Source organism: Pleurotus ostreatus (genome assembly GCF_014466165.1).
Source record: "Pleurotus ostreatus strain PC9 chromosome Unknown scaffold_2, whole genome shotgun sequence".
Lineage (NCBI taxonomy): Eukaryota > Fungi > Basidiomycota > Agaricomycetes > Agaricales > Pleurotaceae > Pleurotus > Pleurotus ostreatus.
Window position 1 is genome coordinate 4,148,807 of NW_023503157.1, and position 23,949 is coordinate 4,172,755.

The window sequence follows — 23,949 nt, forward strand, 5'->3', positions numbered from 1 at the left end:
TCAGCTGTCTTTGTAACGGCCATTCGTCGCAGATCTTGTGAATGTATGTAAATTGATAGCACGACGACTCCATCTGAACTGGCCCATGATTAGCAATTCAACAATCTACATTTGTCACTGTGGGTGTTCGCGGTTTGTGTAAGTCAATGCCCGGCGGCTAGAGCACAAGGTACCTGTACCAGTTGAGAATCCACACGTTGATAGAGCCTGAAGTGAAATAAAGCACCCGCCACGTCTACCACTTCATGCATGTAACATTTCCTGGCCCGACGTACTCATACATTCCTACATAGTTTACACCTGGTGTACGCCGTCGTACTGACGAAGCGACAGAGACTATCAATGGCCGCATTACCTAGCTTGTAACCACCTAGCCCCTCCTGGGTCTCCAAGCGTTGCCCCCACCAGGTGCGCCCTGGCCCGGCCCAATCCCCACCCCAAAGCTACCGAATGCGCCATATGCTTGTTGCGCATTCGTCCCTCCACTAGCCCCCTGTGAGAGACTATGCGCGTGCCCAGACGTCGCTTGGTGAGGAGTCGATGGGTGCTCCGCCGTGGTAGGCGTTCCCCCACCCCCTTGGAACCCCGCCCTGAACGACGTAGAAGGAAGCGACTGGATCGAGATGAACTTGTTCGGCAACGGTCGGTCTTCAGTGTTATACTGCTCAACCTGTTAGCACGACAATCGTGGTGATAAATGAAGCTCTCTCGCCTGGAATTCCAACCCAATCCCGTCTGCCTCGCTCACATCCAGAAGCTTGATCAGCCGCTTCCCGATCCCATTCAGCCGCTCCACGTCCTCCTTGCTCCGTGTCCACACCTGGATCCGGTCCACCTTGCTCCGCAGACTGACCACCGCCCCGCAGATCTCGTCGTCCCCCTCCTCCAGCTCCTCCCCGATCAGAGCCATCGCCAGCCACTTCCAGCACTGGTCCAGCAGCGCCGGGTTGTTGCGCATCGTGATCACCCACTTGCCGCCTTGCGCATTCGACGGGTCCTCCCACATCGGCTTGATCCCGTGCTTGAATAGGTGGTAGTTCGAGTTAGGCGTCAGTGCAGAGGGCGGCTTGAGCCAGTTGAAGTAGCGGCAGAACGATTCAACGGTGTCGAATTCGCCGATGACGGTCAGGTTGGCTTCGTACGACGCCGGCTCGGCGGTATGAGGGAATCCGGGGTCAACAGCAGACTGGGGAGCGCTGGGGACGCCGCCAGCCGTGGAAGAAGCGGGGGTAAATGGAAACTTGGCCTTGGTGTCGTGGTAGATCGTCCTATGCGTGCGCCCACGATCAACAAAAGCAGGCAGCAGCAGAGGGTAAAACGCACCACGTATACTGTAACGGATGCTCGGGTGCTTTCATCTGCAATCCTGGTGTCTTTGGATCCTCTATCATCTCTGCCTCGGGAGGTCTAGCCGACCCATCAATACTGAGCCCCCGTTCCTTGACATTGGCCAATCGAGCAGTGATGGCGTCTAAGCTAGGTATGTTCTTATAGCCAACTCGCACTCCCTTCTTCTTCTCGGTGACTGTATTGTTGTTGTGCGCCGTCTCCTCGTTGAGCTTCTCCAAACCTTCCTTGGTCAAAGGTTCGCCCTGGGGCTCCACAACCGTTGGTGTATCCGATCTCGGGGGCGATGTCGAAAGGTTAGACGGCGACGCTGCGCGGGTACTTGGTACATTGACAGCCACGGAATCGGTGGTCGACGCGGTCGTCGCCAGCGAAGAGTTGGAATGGGTTCTCAATGCAAATGCCGCAAGACGTGGTCTGTTCTGGGCTTGGCCCTGGGGTTGATTAGATGATTGACCCGCTCCCGACTGGGACGATGTGGGATTCGCCGGGTTGATGCGCGCAGCTAACTGGTTGAGCGAAGGGAGACGAGTGGAGCTCATCGTTGTGGACGTTGAGCTCGAGGTTCCTCGGAATTGGCCTTGGATTTAGTGGGCACCGCCTTCACTGATCGATTACGTAAGCAGGCCGTGGGCGCTTTTCAACAACTTGGACATGATTTTTGATTTGCGGATTTGGGAAGTGGTCAGGAATTATTCGCGTCGACGACTGTGAAAAAAACCTGGCTAGCCAGGGTAGAAAAGTAAAAATAATGCTCCTGGCAAGGCTCGAACTTGCGACCTTTGGATTACTCGCATCTACATGCGATCATACTACAGTATGAGACCAACGCTCTAGCCAACTGAGCCACAGAAGCGCTAGCCATTTGGGCTTGATGGGTGACTAGGTCAGGAGGCATTGGATAGCTGGTCGCCTTTCGCACACCCAAACGAAAGATTGCTGTTGCTCTTATTGATGGTGCCAACATGACGTGTCATCAAAAGCGGCTTTCATTCAACCCACGCCGTGATGGGAGAAGTCAGAAGCACTAGTAAAGTCCATATGTACGTCCGCCGAATTCAATATAAAAAGGGCTCAACGCTGTACCTCCTGTACAAAGGGCTCTTAAGACCTCCTGTGCATGCCAAGAAATTGAACTCGATGTGGCAACGATGTATCTGCGGTGGGTTCAGTGTCTCATGTCTTGCTCCGAGGCCAACACGCCGCTCACATCAGCTGCTTGAGGATCCGCTACTCCGACTCACAACAGTCGATGTATTGTTGGGAGATCGCGTGTTCGTCGAGTCATTGTCTTCTCACCATATTTTTAAAGGACTCAGAGTAGTTGTATTAGCCTCCCGCAGTGAGCGACGGCCGCGAAGGCGGAGGAGGTTCACGACGCTGGGATGAGCATTGAATGTTAAAGATGGTGGCTGATATCCGGTGTTCGCTTGGCGTCGACTTGGGATATACGAGCACTACTGGCTCAGGGAGACCACAAAGAGATATGAATAGGTACATACATTGTTTGCGCCTTGAGATTCATGAAAGTGGTGCTGCAGCACGAATACCTGAGGTCTCACCTGCACCTTGATTTTCAGCCTGGGGCGAAGGCCTTGCAGCTATGTTGGGTGCTTGGGCAGTGTCCACCAACCATGTCGTTGATGCAGCCACCGAAAGACGAGCGGGTGGGCTGTGTGTGGCTCAGGGAGACCACAAAGAGATATGAATAGGTATATACATTGTTTGCTCGATTGAGCCGTCCACCGAAAACGCTGCGCAGTTCTGGACCACGTAGAGATGAGCGGGTGGCCTGTGGCTGATATAGCGGGATTTGAACGTTGTTAACTACCTACCATAATAGGGATGTGGCACGTGTCACATGACATACCTTGGTTGAATCTTCGCCACCACCTTACTTTCCATTGTTCCAACGGCCACATTCGAAAGGTAAGCTAGCACGTATATAAACTCGGTCTCGTAGTATCCTCCTTGCTTCTATCATTTGCTCATACCATGTCTGAAAATCCAGAATCTCAAACCCACTCTCAGCAAGCAGGCCTCACCAGCGGTGGCACGCACCCGGAACGCCCTCCGAATCCTGCTACCCCTGCAAACCGTCCTCAGGAATACGATCCAAATCCAACACCGCGCGTTGCAAGACTTGCAGCTGTTCATCTCTGGGCAATGGACCACGTCGAACTCGACAAGCTCTTTCCCAACATGGCTCACGAAACCCGGGGTCATTACATCGGAGACGTCGACCCAATCAAATTTATGCACAAGTTCTTACCATGGAACATTGACGACTCCAGTGCCTTCAAGAAATTCAAGACCCAGAAGCCCTCTAAGAAGCAACTCACCGCTCTGAAATCTATGGCCACCAAGTCTGGGGAAAGTGACATGAACCGTGCATGTGTAAGTAGCACTAATCACGCTTTGAATCATACCATGCTTACATCATTCTCAGCACGCCGCCCTTCGTGGTTGGCCCAAGGCGTATCGCGTACTATCTCGTAATATCGACTTCGAAGACACCCACAACCATCGAGACTCGTTCAGCGGCCTTGGCACGGACGAAGCGGTCTACAATAGACAGAAACCGTGGATCCCTCGCAAGACGATGATCAAAGTCGACTTTGCGAATATGCTCAGCTTCTTGGAACTCAAGCCAGATCACCGCCGCGACGCATTCATTGACAGTGACCGCAAACCTTACCCAGGCCCTGGTCCTCAGGACGCTGACTGGGAGAAAGCTGGAGTGGTCTATGACCACGAAAGGAGCGATACTGCTCCAGATGCTGCTGATTATTCGGCAGAACAAGCGGTAGATGCTCCCGATACGAAAGCCTTCGTCGCAGAGGACGATCACGGAGAGCACCCCGCGAATTCCCCAGAAGACAGAGTGGAGGTCAAGGTTGATTCAGACCCCTCTCCTTCGGCTCGGTATCCTTTCGAAAACGACACTGAAGGCGGAAGGAAGACCCGGGGGCAAATTGCCAGCTACGCAGGCGTCATCATGGCTATGCAGTTCCGAAGCCACTTGTTCAGCGTCCTTATCTGTGGCAAGTACGCTCGTTTCATCCGTTGGGACCGCTCCTGCGCCATCGTCTCACGGCGCTTCGACTACACACTGTACCCCAACATCCTCTTCAATTTCTACCATCGATTCGCGCAGCTCACCGACACCCAACGTGGTTTGCTACCATGCTTCAAGACAGCGAGCGATACGGAAGCGTCGGCTGCGCTAGAAGCCCTCGCAGCATATGCTGGAACCGCCTATGGGACCATTGGAGGGGCAAAGTACAAGAAGCGCCTCAACAGGAAACGCATCCCGCTGCTACACATGGACTACAAAGGGGGTCCTTACGTGGTGCCAGCACCGACGTTCAATGGAGGAATGTTCTCTCCGTTTGGACGAGTGACTCGCAACCGCGCTGTTGTTCAAATCACGAAAAAAACGTCGTCATGTTCTTCAAGGACTACTGGCGCGAGCATTCTGAATATACGAAAACGGAGGCCGAGGTATACGACCTCCTATCGACGAACAGCAAGACAAAGGAATGCCTCTACTTCGCCAAGATGCATGCGGGAGGTGATGCTGAGGTGGACGGTTGTCCAGCGACTACTATCGGTTTCGATGATACGGATATGCCGTGGAAGACAGGTAAACTCCTGATCAGGAAACTCACGGCGCATTTTATCATCCTCGAAACCATTGGCCGAGACCTCAAGATGTTCCGATCAGCGCGCGAGCTGGTGTCGTCTATGGCAGACGCGATGGAAGGTGAGTTTTTATATATCGATATCACACCGATACTCATCGTACAACAGCCCATCAGCTCGCGTACGACGAGCTCCATATTCTCCACCGCGATATCAGCGCGGGTAACATCCTCATATCCACGGACAAACCTGATCGTGGTATCCTGATCGATTGGGACCATTGTATTTTCATGGACAATTTGACGGAAGACAGAAAAACGAGGGTGCATCGAACTGTAAGTGTCCATTCTTCAGACGGCGGTGAATGATGCTCACTGCCTCGTACAGGGAACGTGGCAATTCATGTCAGCGCATCTGACAGCGAATCCGGAATCTGCGTGCCATGGCCTCGTCGACGACCGTGAATCTGCTCTGCACGTACTGCTGTACATGGGTATCCGGCATCTCGCCCACAACAAGGCCAACGCCTTCGAAATGCGAGACCTGCTGAACATGTTCGACGACTACATTGAAGTCGACGGAAACCCATATCGCAAAGGAACGATGTCAAAACTCAATTTCATGGCATTCGGTGTCAAAAAGCTCATCTTCGGCATCGATGAAATCAATGAACTGATCCAAGTGCTCTGTAACGAATTCGCGGCTCGCTACGAAGACACCCCCGTAGTACCTCCCAAAAAGGGTCCCTTCAACGCATATTCTGTGGGCATGGCGACCTTTCAGGCTTTGCAGCGTCAAATAAGACTCGATAATATCGCCAGGACCCCGACGTGGCTTTGCGACGTTTTACGTCATTACGCTGCGCTGCTTCCCGTATCACCTGGAGAAATTGACTACATCGACAACACGAAACTTCTCAAACCGAATAGGAAACGACCGCTAGCGGACGATCTATGCGATGAAGCTGATGGCTCGAAATTGATCTCAACCCACGATGGCATAGCAGGTTCAATCGATGCCAACATCCAAGCAGCCACCTCGGTCGAAACGCCACCTCGCAAGAAGCAGCGCTCTGGCAGGAAATGAAGACGCTACTCGATGTATATCATACTCTGATCTATGCCAACGTTGTTTCATATTTATCCTGCACCAACTTATTTATCCCGGACATATTCATCTTTCTTTCGTTGCGGCTCTTTTTGCACGCTAGACGACTTCATGTATTATTAGCAATAAGCACTATGACACACACATTGAATCTGACGACTAGCAGCCTCAACACTAGTAGGAGACTGGACAGAGTTGACTTTCACCTCGGCAGGCAATCAGGGGCGTTGAGACTACTTACCCGCCGCAATCCACTACACAGAGTGAGGAATATTATTCACCCAGGAACGTTCCGTAGTCGCCCACCGTCAACGCCCAATGTAGCTCGTCGAACATGATTAGCCTTCTTCAGATGAGTATTGGTAAGTAGGGAGGTTAGGAGCGCTTTCGCGTATTTCAAAGGAACCCCTTCGCCCTATTTCACAACTCTCCCATATAAATATTGACAATCGCTCCACGAGACAGAACTATTCTGCAATTGTTGTGCCGTGACTCGAGTTGTGTTGGGATACGTGTTATAGAAAAGCACTGCCAATTGAGAATGTAGCCGTGATATTCTTATGAAGAGGAGGGACGATGTGTTCCTTGCATCGGGTACCTTGTCTGGATCGAGCGACGTCTCACACAGGCGTTAGTGCAGCAAAGTGTGCAGCAAAACAGACCCTAAGTACACTGGCCCAAGCGGTTGATCAGTGGGCCAGGACAAGTATTATTGTTCTCCTCAACTCACCATCGTGACTACTCTGGGACCTCGAAATATAATACGGGACGCTGTGTTGACCACACACACATGGATTTTGACAGTATCCCAGCTGCGGATGTACACCTTGGTTCACGTTTCGTTTCATCTCTCTACGCTCTCGCCCTTCCACGCTCGTGTCCGAACTTTCGCTTCTGCCTTCCATTCTCTTATAAATGCCAGCGCTCGAGTAGTGGCGATGACGCTGTTTTGAGGCATTTGTGTCTTCGCTCGCGTGCACCGTGGCAGCGGCATCACCCTAAGCAGTTTCACTAAACGCAACTAAGCAATGGGGTAGGAACTTACGACTCCACTTATTCCATTATTCTTTTCTCCGTGTGTATTCACCAATTCCTATCCCACCGGTGAGTCGTGACTCCCCTCGTCCTACGCGGAATGTCCTTTTTTCTGCCATTCTTCTACCTCGTCATTTTCATTTCGGAGCCCTGACACTTCCCAAGGGTCCCAGTGGGCGCCCGCTGAGTGCGGATGTCGAGTCGCTGAGGAGGATGTGGTAGTGGTGCTGACTGTGGGTACTAGGGGCGGAGTGTGAGCCGTTCTGTGAGAGTGAGTGGGATGTGCGTGTGCGTAAAGTGTGAGAGTCGTGCGCAATACAAAGTTAAAGCAAGAGTGTCACTCACTGGTTCCCAGTTTACAGCGACACGCGATTCGCGAAGGCAGAGCAGGAGAGGAGTTAGACGCCATGTTGATGGTTCAGAGTGATATAAGCGCCCACTGCCTTGTCAAAACCCAACCATTCAAATATTCAAACCGAATGTTCAACAGGTGCTAGTGTTGTATCACCAGTATTGCCCTGATAACATCAAGCGAATGCTGGCTCGTGAAGTCGAAGAAGAAGCTGCCAGGAAAGAAGTCCAAGCAGAGCGTAGATTGATGCTTGCGAATACGCTGTCGAATACGATAGTCTCAGCCGTTTTCCTCGAAACGACTAGACTTCCGCGATAGTTTAACGGTACGTCTAGTTCTGCCTTTATAGCACTGCAGGTTGACCATAAACCACAGGATTCAGAAGCTCTCATCGACCTACGGAGGGAGGGCGCTGGTACGAAACAAATCTCATCCTTTCGTAAGTCTCGGAAGAAGGACGAGGGAGAGTTGCGAAGCTGACAGACCAAAACGTCCACTAGCTACCAGAAACTTGAATTCGTTATTCTCTTCCAGAAATGGCGACAATGGATCAGTAGATGCAGCGGAAAGGGGGAGGTGGGCTCGTTCATTTTGCTTGTCTGCGTTGAGATATCCTCAGAGGAAGCGTGATAAAACGATCCTCCTCTTCCATTTCCTGACAATTTATCGTTCATTGTCTGCACTTCATAGTCATCGGCCGTACACCGTCGGACCCATCGCGCTCTCCAGAGGTCAATTGCCGGTTAACAAAGGAACCATTAGAGTGCGCACTGACACAGTATTAGAAATGCGAAATGCTTGGTAGCGAAGTGTCGAGTATAGAGCACGGTGGTGGTAAAACTGATGTCTTCAACAGGATGCGCATCGAGTTCGTGCGCATCGAGTTCGGGATCGGGGATGTAGTCACAGAAATCATGGGAGAAACCGACGCTAGTAATGCTAGTGAGGTCCATCTTTATGCATACCCAAACTGATAGAAAGGGTTTCAGTAAGATTAGGTCCTCGCAAGGGAAGGTCTCGTAATAGGCGAGGGTCGTGGGCAGCATCTGCATAGCAAGGTTAACACGTAGAAATGGCAAAGTTGGCAGTGGGTGCTCAATGCGGTTGTCTTCTATTTGGCCTCGGCGCGCAATCAGCGAAGCAGCGATATCGTGCCCAATTCACACAGTAGGCAATAATGCCCCCACGGTAGTCGTCTGCGGCCAAAGCGCCAGGTGCGTCCCATGCTGTTCCGATCTCTTGCCTGCGAATGTCTGACCCCGCTCCGCACGTCCCCGTCTACACCAACGTCGCAAACGATAAATCTACATTCAACAATGTGAAAGGTTCTCAATTCGTGAACCATGTCACTGGTGAGTGCCTTCGTCTACAGAACATTGAGCCGACTGAGCGGCCCTCGGATGTAGTCGATCTCGAAGGCATTCGTCGCCACGTCGAGGAGTCTTCGAGAGTTGTGCAGGACCTAAGAGAAAAGGCGAAGGATCGGGACACGCATTCTCACCTAAGCGTATACAGAGCGCTGTCGGTGCACCCCGCCCTTTCTGCCATGCAGCCTCCTACAGATATACTTGGGGATCTCGATTGGTACCAAGAACTCAACAGTTCTCTCCCTTCCTTTGGTGGCATTTTCAAGTCGTTGAAGCAGAACTCTCACTTCAAGCGCGCATCGACTCTAGGAGAAGAAGGAACGCGGGCTCGTATCATGCTACTCTTGTTATGGGTAGTTGGACATCGGCTTCCTTTGGATAAGGTCCGCCAGTTGGTGTCTACGGCCATTGACAATGGTATGAGCGTTCTGAGATCGCGGGCCAAAGGGAATGGGGAGCCGTTGCTGGGATTGTATCAAGTCCAGGGCGTGGTGGAACAACTCGCGAGGATGATCAAGACCCGTTTGCCTCTGGGGAAGGAAAGCAACCCGTTCTACGGACATGATTTCACGGCTGATGATGAAGACAAAGCGATGCCTAGAGATGAGCTTTGGGTGTACGATGATACGCCGGGCAAAGGGTACGTGGTTTGGGCTTCTACTTTGGGGGGCAAACAATGACAGCCTTTAGATTACCGGCTACCATGCGCTATGAATTCGACGTCAAACGGAATCCCGTGGTATTACTTCGCCCACTCCAAGATCGCGTCCTGGTGCCACAAACGAAATTATCACTACTCATGATACAGTGGTTGACACGAAATTTCGGCTTGGGCAAGAAAGTGTTCTCTCCATTCGAAATTGACACCCAAGCGTTCTGGAATGCGGATCCACCATCGCCCAACACTGTCGCCTCAGGCTCGGAGTTTGACATGGACGCCTTGGACGTAGATGAACCGCAGACGATATTCGACGCTTTCCAGGATCTCCCACTTGAGGAATGGGTCCACCTTAGGTTTTGCCGAAGCTACCACGTCCATCACTGGGCACACGATATATTCGTCCGCACCATACTATTCAGTGCATACTGTGGTCGCTGTGCACTCCCTTCCTCTCATGAAATATCGCAGTCCATCGCCACGGCCGCTTATTTTCGTACACGCCTGCTGCAGGATATAGTGGATGAAATTCAAATGCACCTCATGATTGGGGGTATGGAAATCTGGACCGATGTGGGGGGTGAAAAATGGGAGGAGCCGTTTCGGGACATGACGAAAGAAGACCGTGGTTTGATGGCCATCTTCTCTGATGTAGCGAATGAGTTTCTTCTTCCTACTATATCTTTACCTAAGGGGCCGCCAGCCTTCATGGAAGTCTTCTCCTTTCTCATCGACCCTGCGTTAGACTGCCCTGGCGAGCCTGATATTGTCGAGATTACACGATACCTAGAGGAAGGCGCCGTTTCCTCTCCCGAAAACGTCGAAGACGGAGGGGGTGCTTTCCAGATTCCCATCCTCGATCCAACTACGTGCAGTTGCAGTAGATGCGTGAGCGTGCACAATCAGATTACGGCCGAACATATGGAGAATTCTCAGATGAAGTACATCGCGTGGATGAACGACGAAAAGGGCCGAGATGGATGTGACGCGCTAGCGGATGCTTGGGAGCCAGTTGTCCAAGCCGCGGAAGAATGGGTCGATGAACATATTCTTGAAAAGGTGGAGTCACCTCTAGGCATCTTTCCTTACTCTCCAGACCGGCGACTTGGCATAGCCATTGTCCATGTTCTCGCTAACATGGAGCTGAAGCTAAATACACTCTTGCGCGGGGTCGATCTTCTACGATTCGTTACTGATTTGCGATACTCTCACATTCACCCGGATTCCTTCCTCGGCAAAAAAGGGTCTCTGGATAACGAGGCCGAGCTGCTGGGCTTTGTCATTCCCGCTGAAGACAATGCCGATTATGCAACGGAGCCATCATACTATACAGATGACAGTGACGATGAGTTCGAAGTAGACCAGGGTCAGGCGACACTATGCGTATCGGGAGGCTGGCTCTACAATCTTGCATCTAGTCAACGAGATGAAGTTGATGTAGTCCATGTCATTCCGGAATCCCGTTCGTTGAGAATCCAGATTCTCTCGACGATATATCCTGCGCCTCGAGCTGTGCACATGCCTCGCATGATGGCGGTACCACCAGTGATAATCCCCCATTCGCATATGCTTCTAGATGCTCCAGATACCCCAGATACCTCCCTACCAGTAGCAATAGCCGCTTGCGATCCAATCGTCTCGATTGAGCTCAGCGACATCGCCGCGCACGGATTTCCTGCAGTTAAGGCCGCAGGGAGCGAACCTGGAAACGAGATCCACCGCGAGGGTTATTCTGCGCAGATGTCCGTGATATACCAAAATCGACTCTTCCGAACGTGGTGGAGACCTGACGTGGTAGTTGGACAACCCTGCACACACAAGGCAGAATATCACCGCATGACGTGTTGTTCGATGACGAGCAATCAGATACTACTGCAAGTCCCACCTATGAACTGCTGTCCACCTCTGCCCGTCAACAAGAGTGATTACCCTGCGCCGGGTATTTTCCTCGATTCGCCTGATGACTCCGCGGTTCGCAAACAGTATGACGAGTACCAGAAATTTGCCACTTCAAGACTCACAGAGCGTGACGGCGCACTCGAGGCCGGGCACATGTGCATTGTCAGATGCAGTGAGTCAGGCAGTGAAGATTCTGAGGGTCCCGCCGACCCTCTGATCATTCTTGCTGCATCACTGAGATTGAGGGTCTATATCGTGAGCACACGAGAGTGTTGTCTCTGTGCTTGCGAGCGGATGAGAGTACAGAACTGCTCCGTAGGGATGGTGATGGTCTCTTCGCATCGAGAAAGTCGGGCTGTCACTAAATGCGGGCACTGTATTTTCGCTGATGAACGTGCCGACCAAATAATCAAGAGATATACAGATTAATCTCCACTAATCGCGGGATGCTCGTTGTACGAGCAGACGCAGAAATAGTCTTCCATCGTCGAGCCCGTTGTCGCCTGCCTTGTCTCAACCTTGTCCGATGGACTCGACACGCTTGGATTGTTTCTCGCGAGCTATAAAATATAACTCATACTTCGTATAGCTTCTAATCACTATCTGGGATCCATGCATTGTTGGTAACCGTCTCATTCATGCGGGAGCAATATCTGCCATTGTACAAGGAGCTGTATTAGGAGCTGTATCACAGTATATTATCACAGTATACCAATGCTTTCTTGTTGGCATACTGGCTTTATGAGTAGCCTCGTGACCAGCCCGACGATGTAGTCTCGAACAAGAGACTGACGATAATGTCGGTGTCTACCGTGCTATGTAGTTGGGATGTTCTCGGAGTGTATGTTCGCTGGAGGAGATGATGAACGTCTACTCCAAAATGGCGAAATATCAATCATGATGCTCAAGTTGGCATGCCGGCTCGCGGTCCAAATTCTCTGGGAGACGTGAATCGGCATTCATTAATGATATGCAAAGGGTATAAAGCATGACAGGAGTATACAGTGTGTATAATACAGTAAACAAATCGCGCCCATTACTTGCCGGTGCACTGCCTCTTGCGATCTGGGGGGGCAGATGCTTCATGCTTAGCGTTGACCATAAATGCCAGGATATCGTAGGGTTTGGCCAGTTTGGACCCATCAGTTCCATCACATAGATCATCCTCTCGCCCTCGCTTTCCCTGGCCCTGACGAACATCTTGGATATGCTTCGAGTTATGGACGTGGTCCGTTTCGTTGCCCTGAGGTTCAGGTAGCTTAGCCGCGAACTTGCGAAATTCAGAATAGAGCCAGTCTTTCTTTTTTAAGTTGGAAAGCCGATTCGATCGAGTTCTCTTCAACTGCCCGGCATCTTCATCTTCGGAATCGGAATCGTTTTCCGGATTTTCATAGCGAGCTGCGAAATTGGTGCACAGTTTCTTGATGAGCTGATTAATCGGCTTGAGATCAAACACGATATCTGGACCCTTGAGCTTGATAACATTCGATTTTTGTGTAGTTGCTTGTTTGTGTGGGTTTCCTGGTTTTTCTATGAAATCATCGAACATGGAAAGCAGATCTCGCATGCAGTAGTGATCGCCCTTGTTGTGGCGGAGATATTTGATGGCGAGGTACATCAGAACATGGAGAGCGGATTCGCGGTCGTCGACGAGGCTGTGGGGTGCCGTCTTTGGATTCGCTGCCAAGTGGGCCGACATGAACTGCCATGTACCCTACCATAACCAGTGAGCAAGTCATATATAAAATCAAGAGATTCTTACGGTTCGCTTCACTCTTGTTTCTCTGTCTTTCGTCAATTTATCCATGAAGATACAGTGGTCCCAATCGATGAGGATACCACGAGGAGGCTTTTGCGTAGACATCAGTATGTTGCCTGCACTGATATCTCGATGGAGGATATTTAGCACGTCGTATGCGAGTTGGTGAGCTAACAAAGAGTTAGTATTGGAATGAAGGTGTCGGAAACGTGCGGAAACATACCTTCCATCGCGTCGGCGATACATGAGACAAGGTCGCGTGCTGACCGAAACGTTCTTAGATCCCGACCGATGGTACTGAGGATGATGAAATGGGCCGTGAGCTTCCGTACTCGCATCTCGCCGACGACCCACGGCGAATCTGCGTACTCGTGGCCAATGGTATTGACCGGCTGGCCCTCTATCTCGATATCTCCGCCAGCGCGCATTGTGGCGAAATGAGGGTTGTTGCTTAGATTGGCGTCCTTCGAGATGAGTTCATATACTCGAGACTCTGGTTCGGTAAAGTCAGAGTGCTCGCGCCAATACTCCTTGAAATACAGAACTTCGCATTTTTCTTCCTGCGCCAAAAGGCGCACCACGGGACGATTCCGAGTCAGGCGCCCAAAGGGGGAGTACATGCCGCCATCGAAACTAGGTGTTGGTACGGCGTAACGTTCGCCCTTATACTCCATACGCAGCATGGAACGAGTACGAAGCTGCGCTTGTAGCTTGTATTCTTCAATGTCCTGGCCCTCAAAGGTCTCTTTAGCAAACCGTTCGAATGCTTTGAGCGCAGTCTCGCCGTCCTCCTTGCGTAGTGTTTTGAAATTCGGTAGCAGCCCTCGTTTATATTTCGTGAGCTGTGCGAAGCGGTGGTAGAACTCGAATAGAATCTCGGGATATACGGTGTAGTCGAAGCGGCGAGATACAATGGCACAGGAGCGGTCCCAGCGGATGAAGCGTGCATATCGTCCGCATATAAGGACACTGAATAAGTGGGACCGGAACTGCATGGCCATGGCGACGCCCGCGTAACTGGCAATCTGACCCCTCGTGTCTGCTCCTGCGATGCTGTCGTTTTCAGACGGATGAGCTTTGGACGGGGCTAGTGCTGCATCATCCTCGAGACCCAGGTCGGTCTCGGGTTCCTCAGGATTGTATTTCCCACAGGGCTCGTCTTCGGCAGTGTAGGCATCTGGGATGTCGCCTAAATTATCGTCCTCCTCTTCTACCTCGTCGCCACCTGCCTCTTCGTCGGCATCGTGTGAATCTGCCTGCTTGCCACTGTACTCTTCGCCATCAACATCGATGAATGCGTCCATCAGCTCGCTTACTTTGAATTCGACGAAGCTGAGCAAGTTGGCGAAGTCAACCTTCAGTTTCTTCCGTCGTCGAACAATCTCCTGGTCGTCAATCACGCAGTCAGGTCCAAGGCCACTGAACGAGTCGCGATAGTTATGGGTGTCATGGAAGTTGATATTGCGACACTTGGCACCAAGCGCGTCGGGCCAACCGGAGAATGCATTGTTCTAAAGAAAATTTGAACCAACCGTCATACAGAAACGCAAGAATACTCACGAAACACCCATACATTTCCCTTTCGGTCTTTGCGCCCATCGCTATAAGGTGATTGATCCGTTCGGCCGAGGGCTTCTGAGCTTTGAAGGCTCTGAAGACACGAGTTTTGAAGTTGTTCCAAGGTAAGAACTCATGCAAGAAATCATTGGGGTCCATCGAGACAATGTAGTGACCCTGCGTTTCGTCGACGACATTTCGCCGAAGCGTGTTCAGCTCGACGTGCTTCATCGACCAATGATGATGGGGTGCCATTCCAAATACAATCGGGGTGTAGTTGAGGTCAGAAGGGTACTCGAGTGGTGGTATTATCGGTGCAACTGCGGGATTCTGAACGCGTTGAGGAACGACAGCAGGTCGGGCTTCCGAGCGTTGGGTTCGAGATTCTGGATTTTCTGACATGGTGAGCGTTTCGTTCGTAGGAAGGAGCAGAGGAATAATGCCACACATTTATCTGCTCGCGTTCCCACCTTTCACAGTGTGGCTGTTAGAACAATGGAAAGTGCAAGGATGGTGGCAGCGGATAAACCAAGTTGTGTCATGTGATGCGTATGATGCCTATTATGGTAGGTAGTGAAAAGGAGTCTAAACTCCGTTGAAAATATATGTAGGAGAATCGTTACTTGTGTGCGGCTCGGTGTACGTTATACAGCTGTTGTCGAAGTATTTTGAACACTCCAGACTTTCCATTTCTTTGGTTCACACAGGCCTGCCAAACTCTGTGACTTAGTGTAGGCGCGAAGGGATATTCGCGTCGTGAATGCGAGGACTGGGAATGGTGTCAAGCAGTGCCGCGTGCAACTGCTTGGACTCGCTTTCGCAACGCAACTGGGGGGGAACTTTCTTCTTGGTGTATAAGAAAGCTAGCTAGGTACTATATATATACTGTAGTAGATGTAACTAAACATGCATAATGTGCATGTATGAATCAGAACAAACAACGAGGCCGCCGCTGGCACGGACCGAAACAAGAAGTAAACGGAACTATGATATACCTACGAGATACCATGTATCCGAGTTCGAACAGGGTGCCAACCTGACATTAGTTCTCAGTTCCACTCCTATACACCGCCCCTCACCTGCTCCTCACCGTGCTGACATTTTCTGCCATCCCTCCGACAACAATTTGAGCTACACTACCTGACAATTCCACTAGAAATCAAACAATAGGAAAAATCACCGTGTTCAATCTAATATGCAAAACCCTGTACTAACCAATCCTTTGGCATGGAGGTCCCCGGCTCTATGACACACACTTCGTAAGTGATTGCTAGAATACGAAGATACGTAAGTCATACTGACCAGGCTGTGACAAACGAAGCCTAATTCCCGGCCTGGGTGAGTGTCCAATACAAAGCCGTCTGCCGTAGGGCTAATTCCAGTCGTAGAGGCACCCAAAGCACGCCAGCGGAACATGTGAGCACGCGGAGTGGTGGTGGTCATACATATTAAACGCCCTGGCAGATGAGCCAAATCGTTGAGAAATGAGTGTAAATCAAAGTTATTTTATACACTAAGATATATCATTAGATAGAAATGTGTGCATAGCGCGGCCTCATTTAATTGTTCGGGTGTTCTTCCCCCCCTCTCAGGGCCCCGAGCTGCGTACGTACGGATTATCACTCAACGGCGGCAGTTCATCAACCCTCCTCACATACGCTCGCTGGGGCATCGGTATCAGCCTTTCAGGTTGCTGCGGTTGTGCCGAAGGTGGGAGGAGATAATCTGCGAGAATGGATTGCGTTACGGGGACCGGCTCCTCCTGCCTTTCGTACGTATACGTGTACGGAAGAGGGAGTGATGGCGGGGATGGCATAGTACGCATGGGCGGCAGAGAGAAATGCGGGGAATGGGGGGAAGGCGTGCGCACCGAAGCTGCAGAGTACAAAGAGGATGCGTTGGACGGTGAATGCCTAGGACCTACATAGCGGTTTCCCGGATACGCGTAGCCGTAGTTCGGATTACCGCCTTGTATACGAGCAGCAAATGCCTGTCTTGTCATCCTCCGTGGGACTTGGGTGTACTCGACAGTAGGCATGTACAATGGCGGCGGAGCAAAGCGATCATGGTAATACTTTCTCTCCTCGTCGTCGGCTTTCAGTTTCTCTGTAGCGAGCGATTTGGACGAAAGGGCCTCTTTTTCACTCGTTCGCAGACGACGCTGCTTCATATATCGATCTAGAGAGAGGACGGTGGCCAAAAGAATGATTGCGCCCGCGATGGAAGCAGGGACGGCGATGGCAGCAACAGGCGGGGTAGAATGGGCTGCGAGAAAGCTGGGGGTACCAAGCGCAGTAGGCCCATACGGCGCCGCAGCGGGACGAGCGGGAGTTATTGGCGCGGGTGCGGTAGCTGCAGGCTTCGATAACGGGGGCAGGGGAGAAGCATCACTCGACGGGGGTGGGTTGGAGCCGAGATTAGGCGCACTGATAGGATATTGTGGATTGTCTACCGGAGGAGGAACGACGGGAGGCGCGGGCGCCGAGGTAGGCACCGCCAGCGGTGGAAGGGCAGTATTATTCACCGCTCCGTTCGTGGCTGCCTCGCTCTCGCTGGATTTATTGCTAGAGGCGTTGTGAAGCTTGGGAGATAGAGCGAATACAGGTGAGATGTAGACGTTGCTGAAGTTATCCTCCATACGAATAAAATATTCTAAATCGGTGGCTACGGTCGGTGCAATCCTATAATCAAACAAGTGAGCACCAACCAAACACGAACATGTTGAGGAGCGTACATTGATACCGTAGACACGCGATCGTCATCGCCTTTGACAGCAGGCCAGATAGCCGCTCCGCAGCTCCCGAGGCCATCATTATTGCCCGCACTTTCACTGCCACTCTCTCGCTTTTGATCCTCGAATCGCCCGCGTAGGCGCATAATCTAAAAGAAGGCGATACGACAGCGGGGGAGGCGATCCATCTACCTTTGATTACATCGCCTGAAGAGAAATTGGTCCCTGCCACGGGGCTTGACCATTCTAGTGTATGCGTCGAGTCTGATGCATGAGCGTATGCGACCATGAGGATAAGAAGTTGCGCAGCAAACATCGTAGTGTTCATTAGAAGAAGTGAAGCCCTGCTCCAGTAAAATGCCGTCAAGGCAGTGAAGATTGGAAGAACGCCGGCGTTCAAACGAAGAGTTGAAAGGTAAGGAAGCGCAGAACGGCGGCAGACAGGAGTTCAACGTTAACGTTCAACAAATCGGTTATGTAATCGTTATCAGCGCTAATCGAGTTGCGGCGTGCCCGCGATGTCATTTCTTTCGGTTGCTGGGTTTGAGAGATCGCAGGAATCGAACTTATTTCAGGCAGAGTACTTCCAAGGGACTTGCTTAGCTCTGAGAGGAAGTAGAAGCCACAGAGTTCAATTTGTTTGCACATCTGCGGTCGATGTATGAGAGGTCTCCCTGATCATTGAGATCTGAGAGCTCGAACAGTTGTGGTCTCATGCAAGCGCCGATAAAACAGTGTAGTAAATAAGAAAATCGAGGCTCACCTTGTGTGGATCCGTATTTGTTCTGGCATTCCAATGACCGCGCCCTGATCCTTGACCACAAGCTCTCCGCCAGTTGGGGACTGCACTCGCTGCTTCGCATGATCGAGAGTATGCTTGAAGTCGACTGTCTGTGGGCATTTATCAGGATGTCGGCAATGAGGGAGTGCGATGGGACAACTCACTGCTCGGAGTAGCGCATCCCTTTGTTGAAGCGTCATAGACCTACCCGTATTTCTGCAAGCTGTAGGACGACCGCAAGTTTTGAAGGCATTAATTTCAACATGGACATGGGTAATGGGTAATGAGTACTGAGTTAACAGTCATGAAATTTTCAGAACTGAGTACAAGAGGGAGTGTTGAAAATTTGACACGTTGACGACGAGTAGTTGGGTCGGACTTTGAAAGCGCTGGTGACTCCTATAATCCCTTTAATGTCCCTGTGAGCGTAGGGGTGTGGAATAAATGCGTTGCGGGATTGATTCAGGAAACGAGTTGGAAGTTTTCAGATATACTGGAGATGCTATATATATGGAAGGGCCTTACCCAACGCAAATAGAAGGCGGCCAAACGAAGAATGTGATGTACGGAGGGCGCTAAAACCACTTAGGTCACCATGGTGGCTCTACTTGTCGTTAGTATACTCAACTCTCACCGTTACTTTTGGACAATGTCCCGCAATTACAGGATGGTATTGTCGACCCAGTCCGTTTCGTGAGCCGCTCGATCGGGGATCTGAGGTATAGATCCACGGAGAAGTGAATAAAACCAGTCTGTTTTAGTCATCGACTGTAGACAATCTTTATGAAATCTGCGTGTACAATATCTAAGGGCATTCACAACATTAGGAGGAGGGGTGATTGTGGCAAGATGTTCATTCCATTCAGAAGGCGGATCGACCGGGCTCGGACTTTCTTGATGAAAGCGGTAGAGAGCTGCGAGATGTTTGCAAAGTACGTCTATAATTGTTTTGATGGCAGGTATCTCGAACGCATGCGGATGTCGCGTGTCTCCATCGTTTATCAGAATGTCAGAATGTTCTCTGGGCTAATGTCGCCGTGGAGCATTTCAACACGTCGTGGACTTTCTGGTGAGCTGCATGGTACTAATTATTCGTACGGGGTTAGGCTTTTGGTTCATACCTTCCATTGCGTCAGCAAGACCAGAGACTGGATCGCGTGCTGTTTGAAATGTTCGCAGATCGCCAGCGACGCTCCCACTGGGTGCAGGCTCAGATATTATCTGCGGTATTATTTTGATTGCTATCTGAAGAATATCTCAGTTAAGCATGTCATACCCAGTTATCTCGAGTGTGACCAATATGTAATGAGTATGAGATAGCAACGGCAGTATTATCCTCAACTGACTTAAACCTCTCATTGTGAGTAAATATTTATCACATATTACACGACTCTATATTGAAGGATTATTGCACATTTACTCCACATATTGGATATGTAATGTTAGCAACAATATGTTATCCTGCACGCTGTGTCCGACACACGGTGCGAGATGTTGGAAATAGTTTAACGCCTGAGCTAGCCGCGCGAATAGTATTCGATGTTTCCATCCATGCATTCCCAGGAGCTGTGCCATCGCAGAAGGTTATCTAGACACACGTTAGCGCAGTATACAAGAACTACACCTGCTTACAAATTCATGGTGGGTGCCGATGCGATGCTTCAGTGGAACGTGGTACTCTGGAAGCTCATTGTCCCGGGATTCAACTCGAGTTTTGTCCAAACTGGATTGTTCGCTGGTCGGCGTGGTTCCGTGGAGTATACAGACCGTGGTTCTCCGAGCATGTTGAGTATAGCCGTGGTCCATTAGATGGTTTCTTCGTTGACGGACTGAATCAAGTTCCCAAGTTGTCACAACCAAAGGAAAGAAGGATATCATTGTGGCGACTAACGTTGAGTTGCATTTCGTGGAGTCAGGTGACCGTGACCAAGAGGGCGAGTCCGCGAAGCGTCCGCGACTGCCAGAAACTGGATACAGGCTTAAGAAATTTGGGCTATGTCATTATGTGGCGATCGCAGCGATTTGAGACAAGGACACTTTAGGCGCCGGGCCTCGTGATACGATGCGAGTCTGCTGAGAGAGCGGCGTTACCACGGCTTTGGCGTTCGAACATCACGCTCACGCTTCAAGATTCCCAGCCAGATAACTTCAGTTCTCGTTGAAGACCAGCATCCTTCAAGTTCGCGACACATGGGATTCCATCAAAAGCGCCAATGGATTTAGAAGAGACGGTCGCCGACTTCACGACGAGCACAACCAAAGCACAACTAGAAGGTAAACAGTCCATATGTGTCTTGCACTACACCACTCTTAAGGTATCTAAGCAGCGAAATTTAGGTACCCTGCTGCGCACTCAAACGTACAGTAGTGGGCTAGGCGCCCTACGACCTCTCTGCAACAGCGTGTACCCCGCCTAGAACCTTCACTGCCTCTCGATACTGCAGTGCTCAAAAATGCTGTTAACTAAGGCTTCTGGTTTTCCCATTCTATCTCCGAGCGTTCACATTTCATGCCTCACGCTGTGGACCGGATCTAGTCACCCTCCATCTACTCCCACAACATCAGCGGTGCTGAAGATTGCATTGCGAAACAGCCTGGGATACATACTTAAGTTGCAAATTTATTTCCTTCGCGTATGAAAATGATACCATAGCTATCATTCTAGTGAGTTTTATTGTGTAATTTCATACTTGACCTCCCAGACATGACTTTGTAGATGAGCCCGCGCTTTCTACGCCGAATTGTTCTCTCGTATTAGACGTGGGGCTCCTGGCTCGGCGCGATGGGAGACCACATCTTTCATTCTTACATCGCGAAAAATCGTCGTCTCCTCGGCCACTTTGTAAACCCAAAGGCTGATTCTCAGTCCAGGGCGCGTGGTTCGCAGAGGCAGCGTTTTCAAGGCTAATCAGTGGCCTGGGATAGTACTGGCTTGTTGCAGACCATCGCGTGCTATGTATACTGCGGCGTCAGGCATCCTCGGGCTTCCAACGTGGATGCAGCATTCGGTATGTTGGTTTAACCTCTTCCAGCCCTTAACATCAGCTTAAGCTCTGGGGTTTTGACGACTGTATAGCATTTTCAACCGTATTAATCATTTGTATTCATTTAATGGACGATATTGCCTACCTCACTTGTCTGACCTCTAGAAGAAAGCACGCAGGATGCCTGGCGTTCTCCTCGTTCCGAGCCACGCGTAGACAACATTCCATTGCAATATTGCCACGCCCTATTCAAAATGGCAGCTTTTGACGCACTTGACGTTCAGCTTCGCGGAGTGTATACCTCTTAGCCAACTCAAACGGGAGCGGTATGTATTCTGGGACCGCGAATCACCTGCGGTTCAAGCCAAATAGTGATTTTCTCTGGTGGTTGCTCGGAATTGCATGCTATACAGCCTCGGCAAGGCTGTTACGATCGGTCTTCATCTATCTGTCTGTACCACTATATATGCCGCCAGAGCCAGAGGAACATCTTCGCTTCCTTTCTTTCCGTATGCCTACGGGGACCAATGAATGGCGCAAGCTTTATCCCATGCAATGGCTCAGAGAGCGAAGGTCACCGTGAGCTAGGTATACATCCACACCCGCTCTTTCCAAGATGAATTCACTTACGATTTTACAGGACGATACGACGAGCCTTCTCAACACTGGACAACGAATTGGCCCTACGCGTCACATCCCTCTCCCAGCTTTGATAACTTCAATCCTTACCCCCTTTCATTTGGCGTTCTGGAAACACCACCTGTTTTTACTGCATTCAACGCGTCTCTTCCCTCGATTTTCTCTTGCAACCCTGTCTTCCAAACAGTATATGACTACTCCACAACTCCCTACCATGCGTCCCTCTCCTCAGTCACCCAGCCTCCTGTAAATGAATGGCGCGCTTCATCGCCGCCACTCGTTAATTCCGGTTTACCATCAACCGCGCTTTCCCCTCTTGCGTGGGACACTTTCCCGTGGCAGCAAGCATCCTCATTCGTTCGAGAGGATCGTGGCGTACCCGAGCTTGAACATATTCCCCCCAGTGACCACAGCATCATACGCCCGCAAATCGCGACCGCTGCAACCAAACGCGCAGCTGCCAAACGCCGCCTCCATCACCCGAAGCACATTTGCGGCGTGTGTGGCTCCAGATTTACCTCCAAGCCTAACCGTGATCGTGCGTTATATTGCTTGCACCATTGCAGATACAATGTCTCATATTATTTTATTATTTCTAGGTCATGTTCGCGCACATTATGGGCAGCGCCCCTTTGCTTGTGAATGCGGAATGGCATTCGCATCAAAGAATGACTTGAAGCGACACCGCAGGTGTTCAGGCCACAGAGATCCCAATACTCTCAATAACTGATCGCTGTCGTCGTAAGGTATCTTCAGTTCTAGATCTCGGACTTCGTATATATATTTGGACTTCGTGTGGTATTGTGTTATGTATTCCATTGTTCATGTTTCCGCCATACAGCCTTGCAGCTACATATCTATTTCCGCTCCGCATTTGTATTTAGATTGGCAATATGTAATGTATTATAACTATTAGGCTGGCCACTCATCTGACCCTCGGCCACACATCATTTATCGTGGACTTGTGACTGATGGCCACAAATGTCGATCCACTAAATGATCCACACGACGATAGCCAACAGGCGTTTGGCCCACCAGAACAATGGTCAAGATGGCCACTTTGGCCACAGCCTACAGCTATAAAGCAGCGAGGTGGGCCCTCGATAGATACAACACAACTACCCCCTCAAAAGCACATACCTATCCAAACCCACACGAATATAGCCTTCTCTTTAACGTAAGTAAACATTGCTTCCATATCACGGTATGCCAATGACGCCTTGCTGCAGATGTACACCATCATCGGAGCCGGTTCAGGACACATGATCATCGGCCTGCAGCTTGAGGCGACAGGCGTTCCGAAGTCTACCTGCATCCATTTGCAAGAGCCGACAGGTCCTCCAGTCAAAATTGATGATTGTGAAGACCCTACTTGTCCCAACTCAACAACTTTCGATGGAAAACAACATTAGTTTCGTCGAAAGCAGCAGACATTACTTATATTATCACATCTTTATTCGCGCTATTGTTCATGATTTTATTCAATCGCGATAGTTCCTACATGCGACAACGGTCATTGGGCAAGAGGTCCCCGGGTCGGTCTCAAATTGAGAGCGAAATCTTGAGCATAAGATCACTACAATTTTCATTGGCAATGCTCGCCTCTCGACCGAAAGAGCCTATACAGCACGGGAGAAGGCTGAGCGGAGAATGGACGTCGCGATGAGATCATTCGCCAGAAAGAAGCCGCCTTCATAGTAGAGTGTCCATGTGCTCACGATATTGCTATCGGGAAAGTCTTTACTGCGTTGGAGAGTGCCCATGCGAACCGTAGATCACGAACGCATTCGATCCCATCATCTGGACATACCAATCGGCATTCACATACACACGCGCGTATGGGAAAGCCCACCTGACTAAAATAAACTTGCTGATCCGTCGCCATCGTCACGACTCGGGCGTTTTAGAAGCTATAGTCCGCACCCGCGACACAGATTTACCGGTGGGGGGGTGAGTAAGTCAGAGACGCTAAGCGATAGAGCTTCTGCGAGATTTTCGTCTAGATGAGGTGGCACCTTTATCAGGGGGGAGCGGCATACGAGGCATACTTATATGTAGTGGAATTGGACCTTCACTATTCACTCCTCA

General features: G+C 50.6%; 6 protein-coding genes and 1 non-coding gene across 7 annotated transcripts; 3 read left to right on the top strand and 4 right to left on the bottom strand.

Moving 5' to 3' along the window:
- Window positions 1-370: 370 nt before the first annotated feature.
- On the bottom strand, window positions 371-1,889 carry PC9H_004350 (uncharacterized protein; the record flags this gene model as incomplete). The annotated part of the gene is made up of 3 exons (XM_036773935.1): window positions 371-661; window positions 713-1,268; window positions 1,324-1,889. 3 exons carry the CDS (start codon window positions 1,887-1,889, stop codon window positions 371-373), a joined length of 1,413 nt encoding a protein of 470 aa, XP_036635408.1.
- Window positions 1,890-2,099: 210 nt separating this feature from the next.
- Window positions 2,100-2,203, bottom strand: PC9H_004351. Its single transcript has one exon. It is a non-coding gene; the product is annotated as a tRNA-Met (tRNA).
- Window positions 2,204-3,342: 1,139 nt separating this feature from the next.
- On the top strand, window positions 3,343-6,078 carry PC9H_004352 (uncharacterized protein; the record flags this gene model as incomplete). The annotated part of the gene is made up of 5 exons (XM_036773936.1): window positions 3,343-3,744; window positions 3,797-4,747; window positions 4,807-5,113; window positions 5,161-5,327; window positions 5,380-6,078. 5 exons carry the CDS (start codon window positions 3,343-3,345, stop codon window positions 6,076-6,078), a joined length of 2,526 nt encoding a protein of 841 aa, XP_036635409.1.
- Window positions 6,079-8,735: 2,657 nt separating this feature from the next.
- On the top strand, window positions 8,736-11,839 carry PC9H_004353 (uncharacterized protein; the record flags this gene model as incomplete). Its single annotated transcript, XM_036773937.1, has 2 exons — window positions 8,736-9,493; window positions 9,544-11,839. The coding sequence occupies 2 exons, from the start codon at window positions 8,736-8,738 to the stop codon at window positions 11,837-11,839; spliced, it is 3,054 nt and encodes a 1,017-aa protein (XP_036635410.1).
- Window positions 11,840-12,446: 607 nt separating this feature from the next.
- Window positions 12,447-15,128, bottom strand: PC9H_004354 (uncharacterized protein; the record flags this gene model as incomplete). Its single annotated transcript, XM_036773938.1, has 4 exons — window positions 12,447-13,124; window positions 13,173-13,339; window positions 13,393-14,680; window positions 14,730-15,128. The coding sequence occupies 4 exons, from the start codon at window positions 15,126-15,128 to the stop codon at window positions 12,447-12,449; spliced, it is 2,532 nt and encodes an 843-aa protein (XP_036635411.1).
- A 1,186-nt stretch (window positions 15,129-16,314) lies between these two features.
- Window positions 16,315-17,773, bottom strand: PC9H_004355 (uncharacterized protein; the record flags this gene model as incomplete). The annotated part of the gene is made up of 3 exons (XM_036773939.1): window positions 16,315-17,407; window positions 17,461-17,606; window positions 17,660-17,773. 3 exons carry the CDS (start codon window positions 17,771-17,773, stop codon window positions 16,315-16,317), a joined length of 1,353 nt encoding a protein of 450 aa, XP_036635412.1.
- A 3,976-nt stretch (window positions 17,774-21,749) lies between these two features.
- On the top strand, window positions 21,750-22,591 carry PC9H_004356 (uncharacterized protein; the record flags this gene model as incomplete). The annotated part of the gene is made up of 3 exons (XM_036773940.1): window positions 21,750-21,810; window positions 21,863-22,399; window positions 22,461-22,591. The coding sequence occupies 3 exons, from the start codon at window positions 21,750-21,752 to the stop codon at window positions 22,589-22,591; spliced, it is 729 nt and encodes a 242-aa protein (XP_036635413.1).
- Between the last annotated feature and the right edge of the window lie 1,358 nt (window positions 22,592-23,949).